The sequence below is a fragment of the Chrysochloris asiatica genome, unplaced genomic scaffold (assembly GCF_000296735.1).
Source record: "Chrysochloris asiatica unplaced genomic scaffold, ChrAsi1.0 scaffold00043, whole genome shotgun sequence".
Taxonomy (NCBI): domain Eukaryota; kingdom Metazoa; phylum Chordata; class Mammalia; order Afrosoricida; family Chrysochloridae; genus Chrysochloris; species Chrysochloris asiatica.
In genome coordinates, this window is record NW_006408561.1 from 1956244 (window position 1) to 1977100 (window position 20857).

The following is a 20857-nucleotide window of genomic DNA, read 5'->3' on the forward strand; positions in this document are numbered from 1 at the left end:
GGTCAGGCACAGATTGATGGAGTGACATCTGTGACCCTAGATCTTCTGACTCCTTGTCTAGTACTTGTTCCATAAACCAGCTAGATAGTACACGGACTCATTTTCTTTGATGTGAGAATCAATAGTCTCCCTTTGTAGGACAATCAGTAACCCCCATAGATGCCACTCCTTGATTCTTAGTTGGTAATTGACTCCTAATTATTTACTTTCCATGCCTTGCATTTCTGTGGGAGGTGTTTGTACATTGTTCTCATTTGCTTTGCCTGGCTAGCATTCCAGAGTTTGATTGTATTGCCAGTTATCATGTAATTGGCCACACAGCAAAACATGACAATATGTTTTTGTTTTTTTCATTGTTGCTGTTAAGTGCCGTCGAGTTGGTTCTGACTCATAGCAATCCTGTATAGGGTTTCTAAGGAGTAGTTGGTAGGTTTGAACTAATGACCTTGGGTTAGCAGCCCAGTGCTTATCCTAATGATACATATTTATATATACATATCTATTATTCTGTGAGATTATGTTTATTATAAAATTACAACCTAGAGCTGATGTTAATTTAAACATCAAGTTGGGGTTAATTTAGCTTAATTGTTGATAGGGGAAATCATATCAGTTTTCTCCTAGATAAATAAGATAAAGGGTTGAGAACTAGTATGGCATTGTTTACTACCCACTTATAAAATTACTTTCTTAGCCTTTGCCCTTTAGATCCAGAGAAATAGCATCCATAATGTCATAGGAAATGAGGTTCAATATCATCACAGCAACTTCCTTTTCCAAGTCCACAAGTCCGGGAATAGCTCCCAGCCAGCACTTTGGCTCAGCCTTCTCTTACAGATCTGTAACAGTCTGCCCTCGGCCATCTGGGCTGGAAAACATCTGTGGTTGCTGGCCCCACAGCAGAGCCAGGCCCTCTGGGGATGGGTAGACACCAGAAGCCACTAAACTTCCAGCCCTTCTGCCTGTGTTGGCCTGCCAGCTCCTAACAAGTCTTCCACTAATGCCTCCATTTCACAGTATCAAAGGACTCCCAGGTGGCCCCAAAATGAATGTGACTGTACCCCTGCCCACATTGATACAGATGTAGGTTTTTCAGGTTCCTGAAGGAACCTGGGTAGCTTTTGAGCTCACTTTCTATAACTGCTGACTGGCTTGATGAGTGGGGATTATGGATTTTGCCAAGCAGCAAGCATGAATTAATATATATATATATATATCTGGATTCCTGGTGTGGTGCTGTGGATTAATGCTCTGAACTGCAAAGTCATTTGAACCACAAGGTCGGTGGTTCAAGCTCACCAGCCGCTATGGGTCAGAAATGACTCGACAACACTTAACAACGACAACATATATATCTATAAAAAAAACCTCACATGTGGATTATTCTTCCTAAATGGCCAGCTATGCTATGGGAAGGGGCCTCACTTTATTTTTCAAATTATTTTTTATTTAAAACCAGTGATAGTGAGTGACATGGAATTTCCAGTGTCTCATGAGGTCCCTCCTTTAGGTTGTGGCAGACATCTGCTGACCAGCACTTGTGAAAGTTGAACTCGTATCTAAAGCTATTTTCTGGGAGTATAGCAGCCAAAACCTTTTATATCAAAGGGAATCATCAGGCAGAACAAAAGGCAATCTCCTATACTTAAGAGACAGGCCCTTGTATTGTTCCATTAACTGTCTGCCTTAAACATGTGAATGGTTTAAGTAACTAGAGTGCATCTGTATCCCTTACCCTGTTCTCATCAGGCAGATAAGCATTAAACACACACATGCACATACACATGCATACACACACATACATCCAGCCCACGCTCAGGCTTCCATGTCAGTATCACTCATTGCATCCTGTGAGATCTCTGTTAAGAAATGTTCTTTCTCCAGAACAGATAGTGCTCCCCGTTTAGAAAAATATCCTTGGCTGGATCCCTGGAACTTTAATTAAAATCCCGGTTGCATTTCAGACAGCTTGTATGTAAAACACCAAGGCCAGGAACCAGAACGTTTTGCCTGTGGGATGGAAAGCAGATCAAAGAGCTGCTTGGGCTAGCCTGATGGGTCTCAGGAGGCTGCTCATGGGGAGGAACCTGCCACTTAATGAGGGTTAGCCCATCAGGTTTAAAGGTAATTATCTAAAGCAGTTGCAAATTTTCTTCCATTGGTGCCCTTGACATTGACTGGGCTACTGGGAACAACAACAACAAAAAAAACCTGAAAAGATTACTATTAATTAGCTAGTATGTTTTTAGCTATTCATGGCTCTTATTTAACTTTTTTCTTCTTTGTTAAACTGTGAGCATTGTGAGGGCAGGAGCTACATTAGTCTTGGTCATGACCACTACTTTGGCTTCTCGCTGGACTGTGGAAGTTGGTAGGTGCTCAGTGAAGATTTGTGGAGTGGTTGTAGAAGCACATCATATTAGATTTGTTGTTGTTGTTAGGTGTCATCAAGTTGGTACTGACCCATAGCAACCTTATGCACAATAGAATGAAACACTGCCTGATCCTGGGCCAACCTGACCACTGTTGACACGCTTGCTATCGATGCTGCCACTTGCCCAATCCATCTCGTTGGGGGTCTTCCTCTTTTGCTCTGACCCTCCACCTTACCAAACATGATATCCTTCTCCAGCGACTAGTCCCTCCTGACAATATGTCTGAAGTATGAGAGACGAAGTTTGGTCATCTTGGCCTCCAAGGAGCACTCTGGCTGCACTTCTTCCAAAATGGATTTTTTGGTTCTTTTGGCAGCCAATGGCACTTTCATAATTCTCCTCCAACACCATAACTTAAATGTGTCAGTTCTTCTATGGTCTTCCTTATTCACTGTCCAGCTTTCGCATGCATAGGAGATTATTGAAAATACTATGGCTTGAGTCAGGATCACCTTAGTCCTCAAGCTGACATCTTTGCTCTTCAACACTTTAAAAAGGTCTTGTGCAGCAGATTTGCCTAATGCAATATGTTGTTTAATTTCTTCACTGCTGCTTCCGTGAGTGTTGATACTTGATGCAAGAAGAATGAAGTCCTTGACAACTTCAATCTCTTCTCTGTTGATAAGAATGTTGTTTATTGGTCCAATGGTGAGGATTTTGGTTTTCTTTACATTCAGATGTAATCCATACCAAAGGCTATGCTCTTTGATCTTCATCAGCAAATGTTTTAAGTCCTCGCCACTTTCAGCAAGCAAGGTTGTATCATCTGCATATGGCAAGTTCTTAATGAGTCTTCCTCCAATCCTGATGCCATGTTTTTCTTCATAGAACCCAGCTTCTCAGATTGTTTGCTCAGCACGCAGGTTGAATAAGTGTGGTGAAAGAATAGAACCCTGTTGCACACCTTTTTTAAATTTGAACCATTCAATGTTCCCATGTTCTGTTCAAACAACTGCCTCTTGGTCCAGGTACAGATTCCTCATGAGTACAATTAAGTGTTCTGGAATACTCATACTTCACAGTGTTGTCCATAGCTTGTCATGATCCACACAATCAAAAGCCTTTGTGTAGTCAATAAAGCATAGGTAAACATCTTTCTGATATTCTCTGCTTTCAGCCAAGATCCATCAGAAATCAGCAATGATATCCCTCATTCCACAGCCTCTTCTGAATCTGGCTTGAACCTCTGGAAGTTCTCTGTCAATGTATGATTGTAGCCGTTTCTGTATTACCTTTAGCAAAACTTTACTTGCATGGGATATCAAAGGGATTGTCCTATGATTTCCGCATTCCGTTGGGTCACCTCTCATTGGAATGGGCACAGATATGGTTCTCTTCTAATCAGTCAGCCAGATAGTTGTCTTCCAAATTTCTTGGCAGAGATGACTGAGTGCCTCCTGTGTTGCCTCACCTCTTGAAAGATTTCAATTTTTATTCCATCAATTCCTGGTGCCTTGTTCTTTGCAAATTCCTTCAGTGCACCTTGGACTTTCTCCTTCAGTATCATTGGCTCTTGATCATATGCTACAGTAGAATAGAGGGATATTATAACAATGATTATGGCATGGTCCCAGTCCTCAAGGAGCTCACAGGCTAATGGGGTATCAAAGGCAAGAGGACACTTTTGATTATTATAACTTAAGTGAGTTACTATACTGAATGATGTGCCAAGCATTTTTCAGATTTTAACCTCTAACCATGTCTTTCTGATAGGTTTTGTTTTGTTTTGCTGGAAATAGTCTGTGGGAATTGAAAACACATACCTACTAAGTAAAGCGTTGTTGTTAGGTGCCATCGAGTCGGTACTGACTCATAGCGACCCTATGCACAACAGAATGAAACACTGCCCGACCTGGGCCAACCTCATAATTATTGCCACACTTGAGTCCATTCATTCTAAGTAGAGAATGGTGGTGGTGGTTATGTGCTGTGGAGTTGGTTCCGACTCATAGCGACCCTTTACAGGGTTTCTGAGGCTGTAAATCTTTATAGGAGCAGAAAGCCTCATCTTTCTCCCACGAAACAGCTGGTAGTTGTGAACTGCTGACCTTAAGGTTCATACTGTCTTTAAATTCAGGTCTGTCTGTCTCTCATATTTCTACAGTAATACCCAAGTTGGGGGAGTCCTAGTGTGGTGCTGTGGGTTAATGTTCCAGACTGCAAAGCTGTTTGAACTGCAAGGTCAATGATTCAAATTCACCAGCTGCTCCTCAAAAACCCTATACAGGGTCGTTATTGGTCGGACTTGACTTGACAGAAGTTAACAACAATATTAACCAAGTTTGGAGTCCTGGTGTGACGCTGTGGGTTAATGTGCTGGACTGTAAAGTCAGTTTGAACCTCAAATTTGGCAGTTCAAGCTTACCAGCCACTCCTAGGAAACCCTGTACAGGGTCACTGTGGGCTGGAACCGACTTGATGGCATTTAACAACAACAACCAAGTTTGGATATATGTTTGTGTTTACCTTATCTCTTTGTGTTTCAATGCCAAGGTTTTCTGATGGCCTTAGGAAAGAATTAGAGGAGATAGAAAAGATTTACTTGGCTTAGCCTGATGGGTAGCCCAAGCAGTAAATATTAGTAGTTATCACACTCAGATGTTTAGATTTTAATCAATCACATGAGCTTTTGTATTAAAAAATACCTGCCAAGGTTGAATTCTTCTTGAGTGGCAGAAACAGTGCCTACTACAGGCAGTCCTGGTGTGGCTCTATGTGTTAATGTGCCAGACCGCAAAACCATTTGAATTGCAAAGTGGGCGGTTCAAGTTCACCAGCTGCTCCTTAGAAATCTTATACAGAGTTGCTATGGGTTGTAATGGACTGACAGCACTTAACAACAACAACACAGGGCAGTTAGTAGGGCAAAAAGACTGAGTGAGTTCTCTCCTCTCAGTCATGGTAAGGCTTATGGACATAGAATGAGGTTCTGTTGACAGTGGGAGGTAGATAAAGTGACCCTCCGAAATGGGGTGGTTGTGTTCTCCCCTTACATCTCTGGATGAGTGACATGGGACTCGCCTTCACCACCAGGGCTTTAGAAGCAGAACCCTGGGAGCTGTTCTGTAAGTGCTGAACCCACCACAGGCCTTGTGCATCAGTTTGAAGGTGATCTGCATGGAGGGAGTGGGTCAGATAGCCACCTGGCTTTTGGCTCTGTAACTACTTTGATTGGGTGTTCTAGGATCTCCCCCTACATGGAGGGAATTGGCAGATAATGTACTTGTTTAATTCCCTAGACTCATTTGTGGTACCCCCTTGGAGAAGTGTCACTGAATCCTGGGTACCTAGATCCTCAGGCTGAGGGTTCACCCTCTCCTCCCACTGGATTTAACTTGCTAACTTGGTTGTTGTTAAGTGCCTTTGAGTTGATTCTGACTCATAGCAATCCTGTTTAGGGTTTCCAAGTAGCTGTGGATAGATTTGAACTACTGACCTTCTGGTTCAAACCAACCCTTGAAGTTCAGTGCTTATCCTACAATGCCACACCACCTTTAAACAGTAAGATGGTAGAAGTAGGGTAGTCTAAGTTATTACCTCAGGTTGCCCTTACATATATGTGGCCATAGTATAAAAATGACTTTATTAGAATTTTCATATATGTTGGCCAAGAAATCAGACCCAGAGCTTGCCCTGATTGTTCTCATTCTAAAACAGAAGTTCAGAGAGGTCATATAAATGATCCTAAAGATTTGAACTTTCTCTTGCCTTCAGTTTCTAAAGCCTTGGCTTCTAAATCTGTTCAGAATAGTGTAGCCCCTGGCTTTGGGTCAAAGGATTCACAGTGGACCTTTCCCCTAGTGAAGGGGTCAGCAAAGACACAGAAAAGTAGCTCTGTAATTGAGTTGCGAGACAGTGGTGGATGGGATACTCTCCTGTCAATTACTAAAGGACTTTGTAACAATCTTCTTGCATTGCTGTTGCTCTATAGGGTGGAGGAGGGAACTTAACCAGAATCCTCTGGTGGAAAGTTTTACATATATATGTGCATATTCTGTTTGTCTTTCCTGTCAAGAGTGAATTAAAATAGAAGACAAGGGGGTGATGAACATGAGTATTTAAAGACAATTCTGTTTGCTTACTCCCTGTTGTTGATGCTAACTGCTGCCGAGTCAGGTCCCAATTGATGGCAGTTTCTAATTCATGGCGACCCCATGTGCAGTGGAATGAAACGTTGCCCAGTTCTGTGACATCCCGTTATCCACTGAAGATCTAATCATTGTGATCTTAGGGTTTTCAGTAGCTGATAGTTCAGAAGTAGATTGCTAGGTCTTTACTCTGAGGTGCATCTGGGTGGACATGAACCTTCAATCTTTCAATTAGCTATTTGTATTCTTCACGAACTTCATCATAGCAATATGTAAGCTTCCACTTATGGGAGGGGCTGCTTATGAGGTGCATAGCTGGGAATCAAACACCAGTCTCTCACATGGAATCTGCCATGAATCACCAATGTCCTTGTCTATCCTCTACTAAAACCCATTTTCTGATGATGGCAAACTCCTTGAAAGAGGATTTCATCTTAAAGGTCATTGGGCTATTCTTCACCACATCTGGCTGAGTGTCTTATTCAGTAGATATTTGTTGAATGAGTGAATGAAGCAGATGGCAGTGGAGAGATACAAAAAAATGCCCTAGATCAAAAGGACTGAGCACTGGAATGTGAGGAGGTTGGAGTCTTCTCAGTTGATGTGTGTTAATTGAGTGTGCTTAAATGTAAGCCTGGCCTTCTTTAGCAGTCATGCCATAGACTCTCTATCAATAAACATAAACACTGTTCTGCCCTTGACCTCAAGAGTTAAAATAATAAATAGCTTAATTGACCATCATGAATTCCATTTCAAATTTACAATAGATAAATATGGCCTTGAAAAGAATTACTCCCACAACAAGCCCAGGCATTTTATTCTGAGCCTTCCCAAGGTGCATGCATAGTAAAACAAATAAAATTGGTCTCTCACCTTCTCCCTCCCATTGATAGCACATTTGCTATTGAGTCCAGGCAAATGGCCATTTGCCAGGTTGGATGAGTAGTTAAGCCACACAGGCACAATATAATATTACAGCATTCTTTACGGTAATACCGTCCTTCTCCTCATGACATTTGAATATAGATTGCCAGTGTGCAGTGCCTTCTGACCTCATGCTCTGCTATTTGTGAGGTTTAGGAGTTCTTCAGACAAGGTGAAGTCCACATGCTCTCCATAGATTATTAGTATACTTGTAAGCCTAAACAAAATCACACCTATTGTCTCTAAGAACTTAATTTGCCACAGCGCTCTTCTTTCTATCCTTAATTATGTATAAATTTATAGGCTTGAGCCACCTGCTTGTTCAATGTTCATGTATAACTGTATCTCTTATGTGCCACTTAATGGACCAGGGCTCTTCCTTTACATCTTCCTGGCTTCAAACTCCACATTTAACTATCGGTACTCAGCTCAGATACTGAGTATTACAACATTTTTCTCCACTTCCTTGAAAAGCTGCAAACAACCTTTTAGCATTTTATCTGGACCAAATGGTAGTGGTTTTACACAAGAAACAAGAACTCTGTAAGTAAATCTATGTATTTATACATCTAACATGCATTATAAAAAGCAGCAATAAATCCAGCTTTTTACATAAAAGGAATTAGATTTTCCAGTTTACCTCTGTACTGGGAATAATAAACTGTGCAACAAATAGCTGATGGAATGATCCATTTGAAGTTTGTAAAAGCATCTTGGGAAGCTGGCTGGAGTAGTCTTTTTATTTTTTCAAAAAAGGATGCCTGTTAATTTTTTGATTCTGTCGGGTTCCTGAATGACTGTTTTAAAACGAGCCGAGAGACTGTTACCTGCCCGTTTCTGCATGGCTGAGCAAATTCACCCGTAAATCCAAGTTTCTCTTCATTTCCATCACTATACATCTCCAAATTACAGAGAATTCATTTCTGAGCTGGAGAGGTGCCAGAAGTTTCTCATCTAGCTGTCTGTGGGCTGCCTTTTTCTTTCCCCTCTTTGAGGCTTTCTGATGCCTAGAGTGAGCTCAACTCAAAGGTTTCCAGCCTCACACTCTCCTCACATTCCCCCACAGTCACATCGAGCTCTGTGATTCTGAGGAAGATCGTGTGCCAGCATCTGATTCACAGTCTCCTTTTACCTGCAGGTGCTCCTGAAACTTCAAAATGCGGCTGGTAATGTATTTGCTCTTCTAAACATGCCACTCTGGCATGCATTCTACGCAGCTGTTAATTATTATTTTTTAAAATCTGTCTTCTGAATAGTATGCATGATTTAAAAAAATGCCAAAAGAAGGTTGTAGAACAGTGTAGGTTTAATTATTGGTCTAGGTGTGTGTATGTGTGTATGTGTGTCCTTGTTAATGTGGGCATGTGTATATAAATATGTAATATTTAAGTACACATATGTCTGCACAGGCAGATTTCACTAAAGGGGTCTCATTGAAAGCAATACTTTTTATGTACATCTAGATTTTCTAATCAGATCTGTAAACATTTTGCACATCAGCAGGAAGTAGAAGAAAATACATTTGCATCCCTATACAAATGGCATGTTTTAAACACCTATTTAAAAAGGCCTCCTTTCTTTTTTAATAAAAGGTGAGTGTGTATGTGTTGGGGAGGTAGAGAAGGTGGATGGCTTTTGAAAATTTGGAGAGAAGAGTTATCTTTCTACCGCACGACTATCTCTACCCTGTGTTCCCTGCCTTCTTAAAACTCAGTAATCACTGTGGGGAAGAGATGTGGTTCTGCTTCTGAGTAACCCCAGGGGGATGTTGAGCTGCAGTGTTCAGCAGGCATTTTAGGTATTCTAAATACTCGTGCTTGAATAATAAGTAGATGGGGTAGATTTGCTATAGCCGACTCCTGCTATGTTTTCAGGCTTGTAGGAATCACATTCACACTCTATATTCAGAGTGTACATGTGCTTACCGAACTCCAGTAAAGCAGGAGAGAGTGTGAGTCATAAATTACATTATTTATTTGCCAGTGTAAGGCAATACATTCTAAACTTAAGAAATTAGTTAGAAATTAATAATACATTCAGCATCACTTATCTCATTGGGTGAGATTTAAATCCTCGGAACATGCTCATCTAGTTAGAGAAACAAATGATTTAAGGGTCAGGCTTAAATGCTACTTCAAGTCCTTAAGCTAGAAAGATGCTTTCAATACTTTATTTAAAAGACTTCTTTTCAAATATGTGTATGTATGTTTTATACTGTGCTAGAGAACTAACTATGGTGATAGCATGCTATGTTAAAGGGAAATGACTGATCTTGAGTGAACTTCACTGGTGTAATAGGAGCTTGCTTTCTTTTCTTCGTATTACAATCACTCTTCCTCATTGCATTATGTCCCTGCTTTTTGAGAGATCACTGATTACTAATTGTTGGGAAGGTAACAAAATAGTACAGCAAGTCAGATAATGTTCATGATGAAAAGTAGGTTGAACTGGTAGTTTTATAAGAAAGTTGAATAAAATAGATGTCACAATTGTGCTTTCTAAATGTAAAGTAAATATTGATATTTGAAAATAGAAGCATCATAAACGTTAGAAGACTTGTTTTTGTTATTGTTAAGGGAGGTCCGACTCATAGCAACCCTATATAAGATTTCCATGGAGCGACTGGTGAATTTGAACCACTGACCTTGCAGTTCAAACAGACCTTGCAATCCAGTGCATTATCCCAGAGTACCACATATTAGGGTAGTATTAATGACATCTTGTTGCAGTTCCTCACTATATTTAAATGAGGTAGCAAGTAGGTTAATTATTTTATATGAGCTATTAATGATTTTTGCTTCATGATGTTGATTTTAAAACAAATGATTTTGATTGGCTTAGAATTGGGAACAAGTCTAAGCTTTAGTAAAATAGTTTACTGAATTGTACCAACAAAAATGTATATTCTTGCAAGTCACTATGAAAACTGCTTCACTTTTTAGTGTTTAAGAGCTAATATTTTAATACTTTTAGACCTCCATGCTTATAGAGCATTGTGTATATTTCAATATGTATATGTATGCTGATTTTATCAACCGTGTACAATTCATAATTACTCAAAGTAGTATAGTAAAAATGCATTTCAATATGCAGCAGTGATTCCTTTAAAGGGCATATTATACTAGAAACCATTAAAAACCCATGTAGGCTATAAATGCTCTACTCATTTATTGCTCTGCATATAACTGATTTTTATTTTAACTACTATTCAATTCCAATATTATAACTAAACCTACAGTTGTAGCCTATTCAATTTTGGAATCTTGCCTTTGAATGTGAATATCTTGATGAGGGTATCAAATTGAATGTATAGGATGGCGGAAGAGTTAATACCACTTTTCATATGTATTGCAATATACATTTGTAAGAATACTAAGCTCTTTAATACCAGTTCTTGCATTCAACTACTTTAAAAAACACTTCCACATTACTTTTGAAGTTGACTATTTGTTTGAAGTCTGCTTTACAGTTGTTGTAAAAAGAGATTTTCTCTTTCTGAGCTTATTTGGCACTGTGTGGTAACAGGAAAAAGGTCAGTGCCATTTTGTTGGGACTATCATATGCACTAAATACTGAAAGGAAAGAATGCCATGCTTGCCATCTGTCTCTAATTATGATTTCCTAATGGCTTTTAGATGTATGATAGACCAGGCTATTATTTTATAAAACCGATTTTTATTACTCACGATATCTAAAATGATTGTAAAATAGTTCTCCCATACAATGTTGTTGTTAAGTGCTGCCATGTGGGTTCCAACTAATAGCGACCCTGTATAGGGTTTCTAAGGAGCAGCTAGTAAGTTTGAACAGCCGACCTTGCAGTTCAAACTGACCTTGCAGTCTAGTGCTTATCCGATTGCTCCACCAGGACTCCATACAATAGTTTCACCATTATACGACCAAGATGGTTTAAACAAACACTTCATTTCTTTAGGCCCCAATCTAGAAAGGGGATATAAAATACATGCTTTGTAAACTGACCATGCATTCATAGCTAAAAATATTCATTAAGTAAGGATTAATTGAGTGTGGGATTACCAGTCAACCTCCTACTTTGGGGGCAAAGGGTGAGTGGGGAAAGGGAGATCTTGATAAATATACAAGAGGTGTTGTTCCTGGTATTTTCTCATTAGTAATCGCTTAGGAGACCCAACCACCTACAGAGTGTATGGAGAATTACTTCTATGCAGTTTCAAAATAGTACAGTCCTTTAGAGATGAAAGATTACAGTTGAAGTAAGAGAGAGAGGGCATGCTAGTCAAGGAAGACTCTAGAGAAAGTGAGTTCTCAAACAAATTTTCTTTTTCAAAATTAATGACTTTAAAAACTTGAAAAAAGATGGGTTTTGTTATTGTTGCTCAGAATATATGCATCAAAACATACACCTATTCAACAATTTTTCCATGTACCACTTAGTGACAGTGATTACATTCTTCAAGTTGTATAACCACCCTTACCGTCCTTTTCTGAATTGTTCTTTCCCCATTGACATTAAGTCACTTATCCCTAAGATTTCTGTCTAATCTTTTCAGTTGTTGTTCTAAGGCAAAATGAAACATTTTTCTGTTTTATTATCATCTGACACTACTGCAAGCAGCATTTAAAAATCTATATGATAATAGTATTATTTATTGTTGTTGAGCATTTACTATGTGGTAGGCACTGGGTTAAGAATGCTTAATATATATATCTCATTTAATCCTCCTTTTCTATTAAGATCCCCATTCTACAGATGAAGAAACTGAGGTATTGAGAAAATATGTAACTTGTCTAAGGCTGCACAAGTTCAAAAGAGGCAGAGCTGGAGAGTGAACAATGACTCTGGAACCCAACCTTCTAATCAGTACTCTACAAAGCCAAGGCCTCTTTCAGTTTATCGTTCAATCTCTAGATCTGTTGTGTGGCCATTTGCTTACTGTGTTTAAATCGTCTGGGAAGCAGACGCTGAAATTAGTAGTGCAAGTGGTTTATTGGAGGATAAAGATAAAAGGGAGAGTGATCAAAACTGGGCAGGGAAGTCTTCAGTTAACAGTGCAGGTCTCACAGTCTCAGTCTACTCAATGGGAACTTCCAGAGCAAAGAGAGTCTATTTATTAAGTTTCACATTGAATAGATCTGGCCAGACCCTTGTACCCTACTGGCTGGAGGTTCTCAGAAGAACATGGCCTTAGATTCTGATGTTTCTGTAGCTGGTTGCTGTTAACTAACTGTACTCCTTGATGCTGAATAGCAAGTTCTTTCTTAAGTCAGGGAAATCTGAGCAGCTTACCTCCTAGGCTGCTAAAGTAGTACCACGGGAACTCAGGCTGAAGTGAGGGAGATGGCTAGGGTGCAGAATTTGAGGAAATACCCACTCTCAGGGTCATGCAAGTGAATGATGGGAAGCTGAGAGGAATACGTCCTTAAATTTTATACCCCAGGTACCTTGCTTGTATGACCCTGGTTTCTAGGACTTCAAATTCAAAGACTTAAAATTAGACTCAAAGTCTTTCCCCCAAACCTATTGGTCTTAATAAGTCCTTCTTATGTCTCTGCTTCCATCCAAGGCAGTTGCCCATCTATGTTAAATGCAGCTCTGTTGTTACCTTTCCTATGCTTAGTGCCCTGAATTGGTTCTTTATACCTGAGAGAATAAAGCTTCCTTCTACAAAATAAAAAGTCCCTTATGAAATAAATGTGAACAATCCAGATCTAAGGCTGGAGAAATTTCACTGTTATAGTTGAGGAATATTAGAGGTGTGGGCTAATGCACTGGGCTTCAAAGTTGGTTTGAACAGCAAGGTTGGCAGTTCAAGTTCACTAGCTGCTCCTTGGAAACCCTATGCAGGGTCACTATGGGTCAGAACTGACTTGATGGCACTTAAAAACAACAACATTTTTTTTAATAGAGAGAATTGCTGTTAAGTGCCATCTAATCGTTTCTGGTTCATGGTGACTCTGTATATAGTTTCCAAGGATCAGCTAGTGAGCTTAAACCACCAACTTTGCAGTCCAGCACATTAACCTGCAGCGCCACACTAGGACTTCTGTTTTTTCTAGGCTTAAAAGATGAGTAGGGGTTTTCTATATAGTTATATGGAAGAAACAAAAAGAGGTTAGAGGGCATGGACAGTTTGGCAGAATTTGTAGGATATGTAAGAGGTTAATGGGGAGATATGCCTGGAAAAGTAGAACAGAGTCTTGTCAGAGGTCTGTGGCTATAGAATTGTAAGTTTTCCCTTGAAAGTTTTTGGTTAGCGAACTGATGTGATGAAAGTGGTTTAAAGACTACACTGAGTGGGTAGTAGTCAGAAGTCCAGAGACCAGTGAGAAGGCTATTTTGCTAGCACATGCAAGAGGAAATGAGATCTTGAACTAGATATGGAAATAATAGAATACATAAAAAGTATGTAGTAAGGGTGAATAGAATCTGTGATTGATCAAGAAGAGAGCCAGGGGAAGGCAGTTCTCAAAAAGAGCTTAAAAGTTTGAACTTGGTGTTGTGCTGATGGCATATAGAAACTAGAAATGAGTAGGAGAAATCTCTTGCTTAAAGAAGATGACAGGAATCAAACAAAGGTCTGCAGATGAGCACCACATTTATTTCCCCAAATGTATGACATACACATCATCCCACTTTATTTTCCTCTCATCCCAGACACTACTTAATCAACATCTCATGTGTTGACTGCTTTATTCACTATTATTTAGAAATTTTGATTGTAATCTTTTAAAGAAAAGATTGACCTTTTAAGGCACTGAAGACAAAAATTATGTGTACAAAACAACGATTATGACAAAAATTAGGTTTCTTTTTTCAAAATCAACCATAAAACACCTTATCTGAACTCATACAATATCTAACCATCAATTTGAGAGAGTTATATTTTATTATATTTCATTTTTCAACAAGATGTCTTGTTTTCAAACAGACATCATCCTGGTTGGCCAAGGCCTGTCTTGCTGAAGGTGTTAATTCATGGGATAGATAGAAAAGCCAATACTTTTATCATGCGAGGCAGACACCTTCCCTCATAGACAAAACATAAAACCGCTGCCTCCCACTGCTCAGCTAACTAAGGTACAAAGGAAATTGATCAATATATATAGGGGAAAAAAGAAAAGACTACATTTCTTTGCAAATAAAGATTCATATAATATAGTGTTGCAAAGTATAATTCTCAGTGAGAAAGGAAATAATGCCAAAGACTTAATGCTAAATAAATGCTATGAAATGTGAGAAGCTCAAAGTAAATATTTAATTGCCCTTAAAAATGAATACAACAATGTAAAATTTGCATATTCTTCCATGCTAACTTGTTATAGTGTTTGTAGAGTGCAGGAGACCACTTGCAGTCATGCTATATTAGCACCATGGTATAGAAGAAGGACCACTTTTTTTTTTTTTTTTTAAGGTTTTATTGTGAATTGAGTGATAGTTTATATGGGAGAACACTGGTTTCACACTCACCGTTTCATTGCAATGATTACAATCTCCTCCATGCATCATCATTCAGTGGTATTTTTGCTTCCATTTCTCTCTCTTTTTTTTTTTTTTTTGGAGGGTAAGAGGGGAGGGATGTACACAAAAACGCTCAGGAATATATAATAATTTGAACAACCAAAGGGCACATTCTGCAAACCTGCCTCTTGGCTGCAAACACACAACCTTTCTCTTTTTATGAGTCTAGAGCCCTCGGCTACTCTTTCTCTCTCCACGTCCTCATCTCTGCCTCCATCTCTGGTGTTCCTGCTTCTCTGCATAGGGTCCCACATTCCACTCATGCTCTTTTCCCTTGATGGTCCTAGGGTCCTCTGTTCCTGAAATATAAGATTAACTACTCCCTCCTTTATATTACAAAACCACCTTTATAGTTGTGACAATCACAATTAGTCATGATAACAATTACTCACTAATGAATCAAAAGAATCCTATCCCTTCTTGTTTCACCGGACCTGTCTACTATACAGAGGGGATAGTATTGATACTTGATGTGAAGACTCCTTCCCTCTCAGTTGGTATTTTGAGCTACTACCTCCCATGAATGTAGATCAAGTTCATCAAATTGCAGCAATTTACATTTGTTTCCTTTATCAAAAAAAAAAAATTTTTTTTTTTTTTTAATTTCTAGTTGAGTTCTGATCATCAAGCCATCAAAGCTATGTCAAATGGGTACTATCTGTAAGTTTTGGTGTTCTTGTGTGTCTCCCCTCACTTCATATCAATTGGAGACTTCATTCTCAGCTCTAGCATTCCATAGCTATGTCTTTGTCCATGGGCTCAGGAGTCCCTAGGTCTCACCATACTTTGGACCAACCAGCCCTTCCTCTTCTCTCTCTCATCTCCAGGGGGATGGGAGTCTATGGAATGTGGTCTAACTCAGCCCGCATAAGAAGGAACATTATTAAGAGCTAAACAAATTCACATCTAAATTCCTTTATGTATTCAGACACACTGACTTGTGCCTAAAAGCTATGATAATTAAAAATATGGCAACAAATTATTTGTTTGTTTGGTGATGGTTTTGACACAGATCTGGTACCCTATCCATGATGAGGGATATAAAACCCCAAAATATAGAATTGCATACTTTGACTTCAGAGTATGGAGAAGTTATAGTGAGAAGATGAGGAGAAACCCCTTTCTTGATCCCTGATTTAGGTTCAGATCAATATACTTTAATGATTGCACTAAGGAAAAGGAAGGAGATTTTCTATGAGAATTTGGTGATTCTGTGCTTCACCCTCAACTTTCAGGTCAGCAATCTATTCCTGGAAAGCCAAAGGAAAGTAAACCCAGGGAGATAGATGATCCATTCTTCAGTGTTGGCTGTATCAGTCTAGATTTGACTTTGTTCTGTGTGAGGCTGGGTGATCCACATTATTGAGAGGTATGCTCTTTATGGGAAAATTCTCTAAGATCAGATTAGTAGAAATCCTGTGGAGATTTTCTAAGAAAATCTCCTTGTTAGGCTTACTTTAGGGATGATTTGAATGGCAGAAAAATAGGAGTTAGATTCTAAATCCTGTTTTCATAGATCAACTATATGGCTTGGCCAAGATATTTGATATCTCTTGGTCTTAACTGCCCAACTGTTTCTATCAAAAAATGGGGGTGATAATATTTCCATGAGTTCTCCCAGGCACCTTCAGGCTTTTGAGTATTTAACCAGTTCTTATCATCCATTCTCCAACATAGCCCCAGAATTGTTGTTAGGTGCCTATTCATACAATTCTAACACATAGCGACCTTATGTACAACAGAATGAAACATTGCCTGGTCCCTGACATCCTTACGATTGATATGTTTGAGTGTATTATTGTACTATGTTATTTCATCTCCTTTTTTTTGCTGGCCCTCCATTTTTCCAAGTATGATGCTTTTCTCCAGAAACTGGTCCCTCTTGACAACATGTTCACATTGTTGAGAGTCAAAGTTTCACCTTCTTTGAGTCAGAGGAGTAATTCAGCCTTACTTCTTCTCAAACAGATTTGTTGGCTCTTCTGGCAGTCCATGATATATTTAGTAAATCTTCTCTAGCATTGTAACTCAAATGTATCAATTATTCTCTAGCCTTCATTAGTCTTTGTCCAGCTTTCACATACATATGAAGCAATTGAAAATACCTTGAGTTGCCTCAGGCACACCTTAGTCCTCAAAGTGCTATCTTGGCCCTTGAACACGTTGCAGCACATTTGCTCAATGCAATATGCCATTTCATTTCTTGACAACTGTTTCCATAAATGTTGATTGTAAATCTAAGTTAAATGAAATCTTTGACAAATTCAGTCTTTTCTACATTTATCATGATGTTATTTATTGATCTAGTTGTAAGGATTTTTATTTTCTTTATATTGAGTTTTAATACATACTGAAGACTGTTGTTGCTGTTATGTGCCATCTAGTGGGCTTTGACTCATAGAGACCTTATATACGATTCCGGTGGAGCAGCTGGTGAGCTTGAACCACAGACCCTGCACTTAAAACCGACCTTTCAGTCCAGCACAATAACACACAGCGCCATACCTGGACATTCTTTGTATTCATCATCAGTAAGTGCTTCAAGTCCTCTTTGCTTCCAGAAAGCAAGTTGTGTCATGTGCACATCCCAGGTTGTTAATGAGCCTTCCTCCAATCTTAATACCATGTTCTTCTTCATATTGTACAGTTTCTTGGGTTATTTGCCCAGTAAAAAAATAGAAAAAATATGGCAAAAGGATACAACTTTTTAAAAATCATGCAACTTTCCTGATTTTAAAACACTTAAAATCCTGTTGTTTATTATAAACATTGCCTCTTGGTCTATGTACATGTTCCTTATGAGCACAATTAAGTGTCCTGGTATTTCCATACTTCACAATGTTATATACAGTCTGTATGAATACAAACTTTCTAGGTTAAAGTCTCAGCTTTATCACTTACTACCCGAGTGACCTTGAGAAATTAACCTTTTTGTCCCTTAGTGTTCTTCTCTGTAAAATAGGAACAATAAAAGTAACTTCTTCATAGAATTTTTAGGAAGAATGCATATATATGAATTCATACTTAAGAATCACTTTGGTCAGTTCCTGGCCCCAATTATGTACTCCATAAGTGTTATATCCCTTTCTCAGCTCCAGTTTATTTCAACTCTATTTTTTGCTGGAGGAGGAAATGTGGCAACACAGAGCAAACCTGAAAATAGAGATTTTCAATCTTATGATGTCTAAAACCAGTAATATTGACATTTATCTACTAGTAATCATAAAATTAAGTATTTTTAAGCCAGTGAATCATTGATATCTTTCACCTCAATTTAATCGTCTCTAGTACAGTCCTGGAGTGCTGGTGTGGAATTGTGGGATAAAGCCCTGGATCTCAAGATCAGTTTGAAATACAAGGTTGGCAGTTCAAATTCACCAGCTGCTTCTCAGAAACCCATACAGGGTTGTAATGATTCAGAACTGACTCAAAGGCACATAACGACAACAACAACAGCAGCAATACAGTCTTAATGTGGCTTTGTAGTATAAACACTGGACTGCTAACTACAAGGTTGGCAGTTCAAGCTCACCAGCCATTCCTCTGAAACCCTATACAGTGTTGCTATGAGTCAGAACTGACTAGATAGCATGTAACAACAACAATTACAATCTGCATTCCATTGGTTCACGTCTTTTTGGAACGGGCACAGATATGGATCTCTTCCAACCAGTTGGCCAGGTTGCTGTCTTCCAAATTTCTTTGCATGGATGAGTGAGTGTCTCCATTGAACCATAACAAGAGTACAGTCTATAATGGGTACATTGTTGTAAAAGAGGAGCATATGCCAATTGTGAGGTATGAATAGATTAATGCAACTGGTTTTTAGATGGTAATCTACAGTATCTATCAACATTTTAAGTGCATATCTTTTTTGACGTATAAGGTTTTCTCCCAAGTATATTCTTACAGATGTACTGATATAATTGAGCAAAATCTAATGGTGAGGTTGTTGGTTGCAGCCTTGTATTGATAATCTGGAAACAACTAAACCTTCATTCAGTAGAAAATTACTTAAACAGCTTTTGGCATATCCATGCAATGGAGTACTGTACCGGAGATTTAAAAGTACTAGAGTCATGTATATAAATGTGAAAAAAATTATACAAACTGTGTTATTATTTGTTGTTGTTGTTAAGTTCTGTTGAGTCAGTTTCCACTCATAGCAACCTTATGCACAATCAAACAAAACACTGTTTGATCCTGTGCCAACCTCACAACAATTGCTACGCTTGAGCTCATTGCAGCTACCACTGTGCCTATCCATCTCGCTGGTGGTCTTCCTATTTTTCATTGACTCTCCATTTTACCAAGCACAATGTCCTTCTCTAAGGACTAGTCCCTCCTGATAATATGTCCAAAGTATGAGAGACGAAGTCTTGCTATGATGGTTTCTAAGGAGCACTCTAGCTGTACTTCTTCCATCACAGATTTGTTCCTCTGGCAGTCAATGGTACTTTTAATATTCTCCTCCAACACCATAACTCATTTGCATCAATTCTCATAGGATGCCCCTTATTTGTTGTCCAACTTTCACATACATATGAAGCTATTGAAAATACCATGGCTTGGGTCAGGTGCATATTAGTCCTCAAAGTGACATTTTTGCTCTTGAACATTTTAAAACAGGCTTATGAAGCAGATTTGCCTAATGTAATAGATTGTTTGATTTCTTGACTACTGGTTCCATGAGTGTTGGTAGTGGATACAAGCAAAGTGAACAAAAAGTGAACAATTTGTTCACTTCCTTTTACAGCTTCAGTCTTTTCCCATTTATCTTGGTGTTATTTATTGGTCCAGTGGTGAGGAGTTTTGTTTTCTTTACATTGAGGTGCAACCCATACAGAAGGCTGTAGTCTTTGATTTTCATCAGAAAGTCTTTTAAGTCCTCTTTTCTTTCAGCAAGCAAGATTGTATCATCTGCATACCATAGGTTGCTAATGAGTCTTCCTCCAATCATAATGCCATGTTCTTCCTTATATAATCCAGTTTCTTGGATTATTTGCTCAGCATACAGATTGAATATGTATGGTGAAAGAATGCAACCCTAGCACACACCTTTCCTCATTTTAAACCATTCAGTGTTCCCTTGTTCTGTTTGAAAGACTGCCTCTAAGTCTATGTATAGGTTCTTCGTGAGCACTATTAACTGTTCTGGAATACTCATTATCTGCATTGTTGTTTATAGTTTGTCATAATTTATATAATGGAAAGTCTTTGCAAAGTCAATAAAGCACAGGTGAATAGTTTTCTGTTATTCTCTGCTTTCAGCCAAGATTCGCATGAATTCAGTAACGATATCCCTCGTTCCACATCCTCATTTGAATCCAGCTTGAACTATGGCAATTCCCTGTCAATGTACAGTTGCAGTCATTTTTTATTTATCTTTAGAAAAATTTTACTTGCATGGGATATCAAAGAGATTGTCAGATGATTTACGCATTCTGTTGTGTCACCTCTGGAATGAACACAAATGTGGATCTCTTCCAATCAGCTGGCTAGGTTACTGTTTTCTTGGCACACATGAGTGAGTGTCTCCAGTGCTGAATCAGTTTGTTGAAAGATTTCAGTTTGTATTCCATCAATTCCCAGAACCTTGTTCTGTGATAATGCCTTCAGTTTACCTTGGACTTCTTCCTTCTGTACCATTGGCTTTTGATCATATGCTACCTCTTGGAATTGCTGAATATCGAACATTTTTTTTTTTTTTGGCACAGTGACTCTGTGTATTCCTGCCCTCTTCTTTTGATGCTTTCTGCATCGTTCAGTATTTTGCCCAATGATTCCTTCAATATTTCAAGTAGAGATTGGAATTTTTTTCTTCTGCTCTTTCAAGTTGAGAATTGCTAAGTGTATTCTTCCCTTTTGGATTTCTAACTCCTGGTCTTTACACATTTTATTATAATATT

General features: G+C 38.7%; 1 protein-coding gene across 2 annotated transcripts in view; it reads left to right on the forward strand.

Annotated features, from left to right (window-relative positions):
* Window positions 1-8421: 8421 nt before the first annotated feature.
* The window catches only part of SCHIP1 (schwannomin interacting protein 1), a 1199879-nt gene continuing 1187443 nt past the window's right edge, over window positions 8422-20857 (forward strand). For both annotated transcript variants that reach the window (XM_006861779.1, XM_006861780.1), the window contains exon 1: window positions 8422-8613. In XM_006861779.1, the coding sequence (XP_006861841.1) occupies window positions 8605-8613 (9 nt within the window). In that variant the 5' untranslated portion in view covers window positions 8422-8604. The remainder of the gene's footprint in view (window positions 8614-20857) is intronic.